At 32.4% G+C, this 12705-nt stretch overlaps 1 protein-coding gene across 2 annotated transcripts; it reads right to left on the bottom strand.

Moving 5' to 3' along the window:
* Positions 1 to 3962: 3962 nt before the first annotated feature.
* LOC139519098 (uncharacterized) lies at positions 3963 to 12682 on the bottom strand. Of its 2 annotated transcripts, none has more exons than XM_071310894.1 (3): positions 12530 to 12682; positions 6367 to 6602; positions 3963 to 5123 (listed from the first exon to the last, which is right to left on the bottom strand). In XM_071310894.1, the coding sequence occupies exons 2-3, from the start codon at positions 6575 to 6577 to the stop codon at positions 4915 to 4917; spliced, it is 420 nt and encodes a 139-aa protein (XP_071166995.1). In that variant the 5' UTR covers positions 6578 to 6602; positions 12530 to 12682; the 3' UTR covers positions 3963 to 4914. The 2 variants fall into 2 exon arrangements, with proteins under 2 accessions (XP_071166995.1, XP_071166993.1); XM_071310892.1 differs by having other exon boundaries at positions 3965 to 5123; positions 6367 to 6666; positions 12530 to 12681.
* Positions 12683 to 12705: the final 23 nt, after the last annotated feature.

Genomic DNA, 12705 nt, shown 5'->3' with positions numbered 1-12705 from the left:
GAGATCTCAAAAACATGTTTAACCCCGTCACATTTTGGCGCCTGTCCCAAGTCAGGAGCCTCTAGCTTTTGTTAGTCTTGTATCATTTTTAATGTTAGTTTCTTGTGTACAATTTGGAGTTTAGTATAGCGTTCATTATCACTAAACTAGTATATATATTTGTTAGGGGCCAGCTGAAGGACGCCTCCGGGTGCGGGAATTTCTCGCTGCATTATAGACCTGTTGGTGACCTTCTGATGTTGTATGTTCTATGGCCGGGTTGTTGTCTTTTTGACACATTCCCCATTTCCATTCTCAATTTTATGTACCAAGTCATGAATATGACAGTTGTTGTCCAACCATTTGATGTGTGAGGGCATTCAATTTTTCCATTTGATTTGAAACGTTTTCCTCGGAGTTGAGTTTTTTTGTTGTTTAACTTTTTATGTAACGTTATTCTTCACTAGATCAATCCGATACAAACAAAAAGTTCTCCGTAATCGACATTTTCGAAGTGCTTGATTTTTTTTATTGACAACATATTTGTAGCGTTTGGAGAACGTATTTTTCAACAAACAATCAGCATTCTCATGAAAACCAATTGTGCTCATCTTCCTGCTAACTTGTTTCATTTTTAATATAAAGATGGCACCATACAGGAAAAGTTGCAGAATATCCAACTGATGCGATATTCCAGGACTTTAATTTCCTTTCAAGATCTCCTTATTAGAGGGTTGATGCTTACAGAGAATTTTATTAAAACAAAAGCTTTAAAAGGTATATTTGGAACCATTCCTGCACAAAATTACCAGACGCAATTATGAGTTGGTTATAAATTATCAGTTTAGCAGATGATAGCAGATCTGATCCAATTGTCTTTACTAAAATCCCGACTTATTTCCCCCTAATGTTACATACCGAATAAAGTTATTACAGGGTGAGTACTAACATGAGCAGAGCGACGTGTGCCACATGTGAAACAGTATCTACTTATCTTTGAAATATAAAGCCTATGAGATCAACACCCGTGTGTAGTGGTGTTAATGTTACTCAGTCTTAATTTTTCTATGTTGTGCTTTGTGTACTGTTGTTTTTCTGTCTATCTTTTTCTTATTTTAGTCATGGAATTTTCAGTTTTATTTTCGAGTTTGAAAGTCCCTTTGGTATCTTTCGACTCTCTTTTCAAGTCTCAAATTTATTTTTTTATAGCAAGAAATAAAATTGACACATGCCTATAAACCTGCTATATTAAATTCCTTACAGCTTAATTGCTTGTTGTATGCAGATGACTTAGTATTAATGTCAGAAACAGCTGATGGTCTACAGAGGTGTATTGATAAACTATAAAATTATTGTGATAAATGGGGACTCCAAATAAATATAAAGAAAACTAAATCAGTAGTTTTTAATAAAACAGGAAAACTAGATGAAAAAATATTTAATATTAATAATATACCTATTGAAAGGGCTAGGGGCTATAAATATTTAGGAATTTATGTGAGTGCAAGTGGAAGCTTTACAGAGGCTAAAGACGATTAATATAAAAGGGGATTGAAAGCTTTATTTAAAAAATGTAAAAAAAGTTTTAACTTATATAAACCTAAAATTAACACACTTTCACATATATTTGATCATACTGTGAAACCTGTGTTGTTATATAGGAGTGAAATATGGGGATCTTCAGTAATAAATAAACTAAATAAAAATGAACATAATCTTTTTAAACTATGCAAGGACACGAAACAAGAAAGTATTCATGTCAAATTCTGTAAATTTTCTTTGGGTTTAGGTAAAAAATCTACAAATATAGCTGTATTGGGTGAAATGGGAAGATATCCCTTATTTCTTGAAGTAATTTTAAATATGTTTAGATATTATAAATATATATTAAAGTCTGATGATATCCTTCTCTCTGAAGCCCTGAATGTCTCTAGATCACTAAATAGTTTAAACAAAAATAGTTGGTATAGTTCTATTGCTATTCTTATGAAATATCTTGATATAGATCTTAAACTTGTTAAAAATTCAAAGATGGATTTAAAATCACTAATTTACCGGAAAATAAAACAGAAATATTCTTGTATCTGGAAATCTGAACTTTACAATGATAGACAAAATAAACAGCATGGAAATAAACTGAGAAATTATAGATTATTTAAAGAAAATATTTATATGAAAAAGTACTTATTAATTTTAAATGAGGATGAAAGGCGACTGCTCACTAAGTTCAGAGTCAGTGCACATAAATTAGAAATTGAAAGAGGCAGATATGTGGGTCTTCGAGTGGAGGATAGAGTATGTAGATTATGTAACACTGAAGTTGAAGATGAAATTCATTTTCGTCTTCAGTGTCCTGTTTTAGAAAATAAAAGATCTTAATATATAGATTACATAAATAAGGTTAACAAAAACTTTAAAAGCCTCCCAAATAAATCAAAATTAATATGGTTAATGTCATCTGAGGATAATGTTATAATTAAAAAAGTAAGTTTATTATTGTTTACTTTATTCAAAGAGAGAAAATTGATTCTAGATACAGTTTAGTCACCTGTAGTTTGTCTATTTATATTATATTGTAAAACTATATTGTAAAACTTATATATATATATAAATTATATTCAGGATTTTGGATTAAAATCAATCGACCAAAACTTACCTGTATTATTAGTGATCTATGTTTACACCTTATACATTATATCTCATTATTGTTAAAACTTTTGTCACCGAAGAAGGCCATTTGTTGAGCCGAAATATTTGCAATTATTGTATAATTTATATCATCTGTTCAGTTTTTCCATCTTTGTGCAATGATATTCAACACTTTTTAGTGTTTTGTTTTCCATCTATTTATCGGTATTGTTACACAATCTTTCAGACTCATATATATATATATCTTTTCTGCAGAATTTATTTGGTTGAAAAAGACTTGACTTTGTTTAATTGTTAAATAATCAATGTAATCAATATGTAATCACTTGTATGAAATTGAACTTAATTGCACTGCTCAAATTATTGGGCGTCATAATTGACAATAAAAAACTTTGTATTTGTATTGTATTTGTATTTGCTTTGCTTGGAAACAACAAATACTAAGAAATATGGTGCTGCCATCTTTAAAGCACATCTTGTAAACGGTTATTTTGGTCTAAACAGCATCTGAATAGTTGGAACAATAAATCATTTAGCCATGTTCAGCCTTTCAGTCAATTGTCAGACATAGTAACTGCATAAATTCGGTAATGCTCAAACACATCGCTTTTAGTCAAATTTGTACTCTTTAGTAACATTTCTGACATTGAGTATAATGTTGATATGAAAGTCTGCATATGGTCTGAACATATCCTAAATGAGTGCAAGCGAAATACATAGACAGTTCTGCATTTATTGTAGTGGATAAGTATGAAAATTGATTGACAACTGAAAATAGTGTAAAGTTTATGTTTCGTCTTATGTTTTAGATCAAAATAGACGTTTTAGATCACAATTGGTTTACAAATGTCTGTTCTTATAACATTTTCATATAGAATGCATCATTCAGAGGTAGAAAGTAAATATTTTCGTGTCACTGGATATGTAGAAAATTCTTTTACAGTCATCTTGATATGCTTCGCTCCTAATATCCACTGGTGACCGGAAGTTGTTGCATAAAACCTCTAAAAGAAGTCTTTATAGATTATTACATGGCATTTTCCATATTGGCCCTGGTATCAGCCCAAGACTTTCATATCAAGCCAGAGGGCTTGATATGGGTCGTGGGCTGATACCGACACGGACCATATAGAAAATGACATGTAATAATCTTTTTATCACATATTTTCAAGCAAGAGAAAAAAGATAGCATAATACCAAAGTATGTTTAATATTTTCAACAAAAAATTAATAAAACATTTAACGAAAAAATTTTAAAAATGTATCACAGTGAGTTAACAAAGTTCGTATCACAGTGAGTAAACAAAGTTTTGTGAAAAGTTTTCAAAAAAGAAATAGTTAACAATAAATATATTAATTCTCAGAATTGTAAATATTAAACGACTTTAAATGTTACATTTCCAATTAACGCTGAGGAGGAAAACGCCACATCGCTACTATACTTTGGAAATATGTTCCGCTTGAACTTTCTATGTCATACAATATTCACTTTTCCATTATGGCGTTATATATTTTTTACATTCTTTATGGCGTCTAAATTTCTTTTCATTGTGTTCTCATTTTTTATTTTTTGCATGAATTTACATGCATCGTCATTTAATATGTGAGAAACCTCTCCTGATCGTCTAGCTGCTTCGGATGACAACTTGTTTACAATAGTTGTTGATTGACAGGTTACCGGAAGTTAAACTCGGGGGCTCGATATGGATTTTAAGGACTGATATCGATATTGGCCCCGAGGGCTGATAACCAACATTGACTTCCGGCTATTATTGGCCATACAAAAACGTACATATAAGTACAAAATATATGATAATTATAAATACATGCATTTAATGATATATCTTAATGACTTAAAACAAATGAAAAATCTACAACACAATAGAATAAATTTTGATATGCTTATACTGTACAATCTGACATTATTATGCGTAACAGATAAATAATTATACATAGTGCATGAGAAGATATACTAGGCTACATTAATATAAAGTCAGTGCAATGATACACCGATATACAATACCTCACACATTAGTAAGACAAGTGGCTTTATTTAATTGTTTATAAAAAAATGTATCTTCTTACAGCATCTCTTCCTATGCAAAATATAAAATGCAGTATATTTTGTCAGAGATGATATAGCTGCGATCGATGTGATTGAATCTTTGACAACAAATGATTTATGAGTTTCTGCAATTATTAGTTTGAATTATTACAAGCCATCCATATTATTTTGTTTAAACATATGCTGAGATATCTATAGTTCCTGAAAAGTTTTTTCAACGTTCAGTTGGTCTTTGGTTTTACAACTTGAGCAGCTTTTAAATTATGTGATCCTATTTTTGAAAACTTTTCCTGCAGTTGTAAAGTATGTTTTTCAACAATGTCAGAAACGTCGATATTTATGTCAGGTTCTATTTCATCACAATTACATCTCACTTCTGAAACTTTATCAGTATCCTTCTTTATGTTCTTACTTTTAAAATCTATATTGCCTGTAAAAAGAATGCATATTTTAAAAGCTGCAGAAATCTCAGATAACCAAGTACATTGTGATATACTCATCATTGAAGATTATAATCTTTAAAAAAACACAACTATAAATGGCTAAAATCATATTCATTTCTTTGCTGTTTTGATATTCTTGCATTTTGAAATCTTCGTAATACACTTGGCTACAGGGGCCGTAAAACCTTATTAAAGGCCAATTGTTTTCTAAGGGCATTTCTCCAAAAAGGTAGTACACCACTAATTCATGGTCCGATTGCTTTCTATGTTAAATTCCTCCGTTTCAAGCAGGCATACCTCTTTTGTTTAAAGTTCAAATAAAGTGGCAATCATTGCATTTCAAAGCAGCACTTTATGGTGTCTTGTACTGAAAAAATCAGCATAACTTTAAAGAAAGAACTGGTTCCCGGGACTGCGGATGTACCAAAACAGGTACTTCAGATCTGACAAATAGACAAAATGTACCCTCTTTTTAAAATCTGGTGCATTTTTTTAATATTCAAAATTAAAAGTCCAAAAGTGTTTTACAATGATCACCAGTCCTTCAGCTTTCATTTGATACCAAAAATACCTAAATATTCTACATATTTTGAAAGTTACACTCATGCGTAGGAACTATTTTGTGTTAAATATGTACTACTTTCTGGTATGTGCTTTCTGACCGGGCCCGGATGGACGGACAGACAGAGGTAAAACAGTATACCTCCACTCTTTTCAAAGCGGGGGTATACTAGTAATCAAAATAACCATATTGATTCTGCATCAAAAGTAAGAATTATTGTCACATTTTTGTCTTACCTTGTCTGTTTTGTCGTACAATAACTTACTCGTTGTAGTATAACCCATATCTGCTTTTATTCATATGATTATTTTATCTATTTAGTTTCCTCTTTTTAATTTGTTCTATTTTGAGCTTATCTTTTAGAGTAACATGACTTACTCATAGAATAACTAATCGGAGAATTAGAATAGAGAAAAATATTTAAGTAGTGACCGAAAAACACATAAGTTCACGAATGCGCGTAGCGTACTAGTTAATTATCAGTGTTGTTCGGTCACACGAGTTGAATAAATTTTTACATAAATTGGTGTAAAAACATTAAAAACATATTTTTCGATAGAATTGCAAGAGGGCATTTTTTAAATGAAAGTGTATGGTTTTATGAAGCATCGTCAAGTTCCTTTAATGTGTGTATATGATTTTTTTGAAACATAAAAATAAGTACCAACCTAATATCTCCTTGATTTTTGTTTGATATTTCTCAATTATCATTACTGCCTCTGTGTGAATATCAAGCAATGCCTCGGTAAGAAATCTGTAGTCGCCGAGAGATATTTTCTTTCCTAATACTAAAGCGTCAAATACATCTTGAAATTCTTTTCCAGACTCTTGAACGTCTTTTGGTAGATGGTGCTTTAGTCGAATTTTCAATTCTTTCATGGTATCTGAGTCACCTTTAGAACTGCTGGAAAAAAGTCTTCGGAGTTGAATTATCATAATTGATTCTTCATCTTGTGCTTTTAATTCCACTATAAATATATTAATGTTAAAAGTATGTCATTATTAGACTTATCGAAGTTTCATTAAAGAGAGGCGGAAACCAAATGATATATTCAAACTCATAAACAGTTGAAAAACTGACAAAGTCATGTGATAAAATGAAAAACAACCATAAGAAAATCAACAGTATACCATGCACTATTGACACAATGCACAACATAAAAAACTAAAGCAACACAAATCCCTCTACAATCCTGGAACGATCTGAAGTGATCCGGAAGGGTAAGCAGATCTTGTTCCACACGTGGCACCCGTCGTGTTGTTCATGTAAATACAATGAGATGAATCTTATTTTGGGATGTCACATTCGAGGGAAAAAACACGGAATTATGGTTACGACAAATGAAAGATAACCATCGATAGTGGAGTTCGTTAAATTTCTAATTGGATGACTACAATTTCACAACTCAGTATCCTTGGTTTAATAATTTAAAGCGTTTCGTCCCCGAGGGTATCACCAGCCCAGTAGTCAACACTTCGGTGTTGACATGAATATCAATAATGTGGTCATTTTAATAAATTTCCTGTTACAAAACTTTGAATTTTACGAAAAATTAAGGATTTCTTATCCCAGGCATATATTACCTTAGCCGTATTTGGCACAACTTTTTGGAATTTAGGATCCTCAATGCTCTTCAACTTTGTACTTGTTTGGCTTTATAAATATTTTGATATGAGCGTCACTGATGAGTCTTATGTAGACGAAACGCGCGTCTGGCGTACTAAATTATAATCCTGGTACCTTTGATAACTAATTAAAGAAAATCAGCAATTCGAATTGATTATGTATTTTGATCAGAAATATGTTCACTAACACTACGATTAAATATGCAGTTGTTTGTTGTATAGTATCAGGTAAGAACCGTCCACAATGCATCTTATGCTACAATTAAATATCTCATAAAAGACAGAAAAAAATGAAATAAATGGCGTTATATTTTGATAAATAACGTATTTTTTTCTAAAAATCATGAAGGTTTGAAAAATTCTGGCAAACGTTTCAGAGTACATATTTCAGTAAGTATTAGTTTAAAGCGACCATGATAATTTTTTCTGTGCAAATTAATTGATTTTTTACCAGTGAAAATAAAATCAAAGTGAACTTCAATTAAACAAATTTATTTGAAGATACAACCATCAAATTTAATGATTTAAATGGAACAAGGAAAGCATGAAACAAAAACACATTGAAAGGGGTCAACAAACGGTCATAAAAAAGTCTCATTTGTTTTTATTGTGTACATTGTGTGTAATAATTTTTTTCTGATCAATTGAATGATTGAATGAGTGACTAATTTTTGCTTTCTGGCGTCCGATGGCAATCATGCCATATATCAAGGATGAATGACATCTGTTCCAAAGATAGGTTACAAGAAGATGGTAAGACTAGTTTTCATGCGTTCGATGGGTTTTTTGGGGTTTTTTTTTGGATTTGAAATTACCTACGATCCCCTCAAAGAGTATGTGTCTAGGTTCATTATCATGTGGAGAGTTTGTAAGAGGCATCGTATCTAACAACCCCATTTCGACAGGATTTGGTTGCGAATTTAAAGATCCCCTCACAGCCGATTTGTCACCTAAATTCAAAGGTTTTAATATGAGCTTCACTGATGAGTCTTATGTAGACGAAACGCGCGTCTGGAGTACTACATTATAATACTGGTACCTTTGATAACTATTTTTACGTCGGAACGGCAGTCCTTGATCAAACTCGTGTTGATGATTTATATAAGTAGTTGGTTATCTATAATGTAATAATAACCTGACGTTTCTGACATTCACCCCTGAGTTATTGTCAGGAATATATATGGTTAATATGGAATACTTTTATTTTACAAACTGCTCTTACAAGTTTATGAATATGAGGATATCATGTGTATGTATTTTAATTACTGCCAAAACAAATCTGTGCAGTATTCGGTATTCAATACCAATTGTGTTATTTTACCTAGATTGTGTTGAATTTGTTTTTTAATACCAATTGTATTGCGTTTACCTGGATTATGTAGAATTGATCTTCATTTTAGCAACGATGAAATTTTGAACGTAGAAACGAATCTATGTTAATACCTTTAATCATATTTGGCTATAAACTGTACATGATAAATTTAAAGTTTGACTTAAAATGATTGTATAAACAAACTAAACAACACAAAGCATTTTAAAAGTGAAGCTTTTAAAAGATCTGCTGACTATTGAATCCAGTATGATTTTTGTTCTTCAAACCACTTAAATTGTCAATGCTATTCTGAAATCTTAATAAAGGAAGTATAATGATAAAATTGTGTGTCATGCAGATATCTAAACATTTTTCTAAAAATTGACTGAGATTGTCGCATAAAATTCAAGGCAACATAGTGTGTTGATGTTAAAATAATTTTATTCCTCTCTAATGTAGTTTTTACGGAAACTGATTTACACCTATGTCCCTTTAATATACATATTTGGGTCTTATCCAGACGATATTATATGCAAGTTTATCCAGGCCTGGGTTATCTTCAGTATCTCTGTTATTTAATGCAAACTATCTTGATATTCATGTTTCATTAAACATAAGAGTAAAGTGTATGTGTAGAAATACAGATGACAGCTCTCTTTGTGCCCATTAAATCTTATGTTCGATTTTCTGTATCCATAATTTTCTAAACCAGTGAATGGATTTCAATGACATTTACCCACAAATTTAGCAAATGTATATAAATACATTGTAGATCTAGATCTATTTAATTTTTAACAAGTTTTTTTTAAATTTCCCCTTACTTAAAAAGAGGTTGAAGATATAAAAAGAAGAAGAAACACTCAATAGAGGCCGGCAAAAACAGGGCAATTTAAGGTGATAGTAGTTTATCGATGTTCAAATATCTCAAATCCATTAAAAGGAACAAATCATGAATTCAAAAAGGTGAGAGACTAGTACTTTTTACAGGACAAATGTCTCCTTAAAACTTGTGTCTTAAACCGTTCTTATCCACACTAAGTAAAAATGACAAAATCCAAAAATAAGATGCAATCGGTAAATTTTAAGACGAGAATACTATTCAAGACCAAAATTAAGAACAAATTATATGATTCCATTTGGGAAGAATTATTTTTTCTGGTAGTGGAAAAACTATGGTGTTCAAAAATATCGTTTGTTTACTAAAGAATTGCATTATATAAAGTTAGAGGTAATTCATAAAGTCACATAATTATAAAATATTAAATTCTGAATGAGTTGTGAATGGTTTGTCTATCAGATCTTTGGTCTTTCTACAATCAAATAACTAGCAAAACTATTTTAATTATTCCGTTGTCTCTTGAGCAGTGGCTTTATTCCTGTATATTTGAGCAATATTCAATGTTGTTACATGTGGTCCTGTCATAAACAGTAAAATAACACCATCTCCACAGATTCTTAACGGAATCCCTTAGCAAATAGCAAACATTATAGAGTACATATTTCAGAAAGGAAAAGATTGATGAGAACATTATGATATTTTCCAAATTATTTTTATTTTTTTTACACATCAAACATGCATAAAGACTGTCATATTCCTGTCCTTTGGTATAATACCCCAGTCCCACTAGGCCACGATCGCACTACGATCTGTGAAAAATTTGCAAATTTTGATGATCGCGGTACGATCGTGTAGGTCGCAGTAAGGTCGTACCACGGTCGTGGTGAGGTCTTCAAGATCGTGAAGAGCGTAGCCAACTTTGAACATGTTCAAAACAATCGTGGTGCGGTCGTGGCGAAATTAGGTCGTAGTAGAAGCGTAGTGAGAGCTCACTAAGATCGTAGTAAGATCGCTGTACAATCGTAGCGAGAGCGTAGCGAAAACATGATGTTATTCAGAGAGATTGCGCTACGATCTCACAGCGACGTTATCACGACCTTACTACGTCCATCAAGTTCTCACCGCGACCCAACTACGCTTCCACTACGACTTTACCACGCTGTTCACAACCATAGTACGATTCTAGCACGCCCTTGCCGTCCTCATCCCGCTCTTCTCGCGACCTTACTACGTTCACACTACGACCATCATTTTTATTGTCATTTTCACATAAAATGTATAAAAAAAATCTCTAGATTTTGTTTGTCTGAATGTATTTATCCATGTGCTCTAACGGCTCAACCATGTTTCTCGTTTTTATATAGATTAGACCGTTGGTTTTCCCCGTTTTAAATGGTTTAACATTACTATTTTTTGGGGCCCTTTATAGCGTTCTGTTCGGTGTGAGCCAAGGCTCCGTATTGAAGGCCGTACCTTGGCCTATAATGGTTTATTTTTATAGATTTTTACGTTGATGGAGAGTTGTCTCATTGGCATTCATACCACATCTTCCTATATATATTGACACATCTGTGTCATCTCTGCTATCATTCACTAAAATATCGTCATTTGAGCTTTATGGACCAGCAATAGGTTGTAATTTAGGTTTGATTGGTCGCTCCGAGATCTCTTGATGACAAGTCTTATACTACTTATGTGTAAAGTATCAGTTTAATTGAAGTCTGGAGCTGGCATGTCAGGTAACTGCTAGTAGTCTGTTGTTATTTATGTATTATTGTCATTTTGTTTATTTTCTTTAGTCACATCTTCTGACATCAGACTCTGACTTTTCTTGAACTGAATTTTAATGTGCGTATTGTTATGCGTTTACTTTTCTTCATTGGCTAGAGGTATAGGGGAGAGTTGAGATCTCACAAGCACATTTAACCCCACTATTTTTGCGCCTGTCCCAAGTCAGGAGCCTCTGGCCTTTGTTAGTCTTGTACTATTTTTAATTTTAGTTTCTTGTGTACTGTTTGGAGTTTAGTATGGCGTTCATACTTTGCTCCCTCTGCCTCTACATCAACCCCTATCACCACGCCCACGTGTTCTAGTAGATTTTGGTGGCATGACTGTATTGTTTCCGAGAAATCTCCATTTTAATCAGAAATAGAAGGAATGGAACTATATTGATTTGAAACACGATATTGACGGTATTGCTGAGAACGTAGTAAGGTCGCGGTATGAACGTAGTATAGTCGTGGTAAGAACGCGCTATAATCGCAGAAAGATCGAGTTGCAATCGGATAACTCGTGGTATGGTCGTAGTGAGAACGTGAAGAGCGTAGAAAGATCTTTATAAGCGTAGTGAGGTCGCAGAATAAGCGAGGTGAGAACGTGGTTTAATCGTAGCGGGATCATTGTAGAAGTGTAATTAGGACGTAGTAGCATCGTGAAAGCAACGAAAATTAACATTTTCACCCCGCTCATACCGCGACCTCACCACGATCTAAATTTATTTTAGATCGCGGTGAGCGTGGTGCGATCGTGGTCGAGTGGGACTGGGGCTTTAGACTTCGTAGGTTCATAATATTTGCGTTCAACATTTTTGAAGGTAAAAAATAAATATCCGAAAAATAAATTTGATAAACACACGAAGTATTATATTATAGGACTATTATATTCCTGACTTGGTACAGGCATTTTCTTAGGCAGAAAATTGTGAATTTAACCTGGTTTCATAGCCTGCTAAATATCTGGCTTGTATGGCAGTGGCATTACATTCAACTAGATATGCAACAATGTGTAAAGAAAACAAATTAAGATGTTGTTTATGAAAGAAAGTAGTGGTATTCACATATCTGATTTCAGCTTTATATTGTTTCCAATTTTTTCACAATGTTCTGACGCCTGCTAAACAAAAGATACATACTTTGTTGACGCACTTGATCATACTCATGATCTGAAGTTTTTCAAATGTCACTTTACCTTAACATCTATATTCTGCACTTAAATTTATATTATCAATAACACAAAATATATAAGAAAAAAATCACGAGTATTGTAAGTAACTTACTTGGTAAAATTTATAAAATGGTGTCATCTGTAGTATAGTAAGGCAATAGCAGTAATTCAAAAACATTCAGACGGAAGACAGTCTGGTAAACAAATGTTATTCAAATAAAGTGGACCCGTTATCCAATACTATGTACTTTTGTACAGTCTGATTGTGTGCGAATAATCATTTCAATT

Source organism: Mytilus edulis, chromosome 4, assembly GCF_963676685.1.
Source record: "Mytilus edulis chromosome 4, xbMytEdul2.2, whole genome shotgun sequence".
NCBI classification, from domain to species: domain Eukaryota; kingdom Metazoa; phylum Mollusca; class Bivalvia; order Mytilida; family Mytilidae; genus Mytilus; species Mytilus edulis.
Note: the sequence above shows the minus strand (reverse complement) of the source record. Positions and strands in the feature narration are given on the sequence as shown.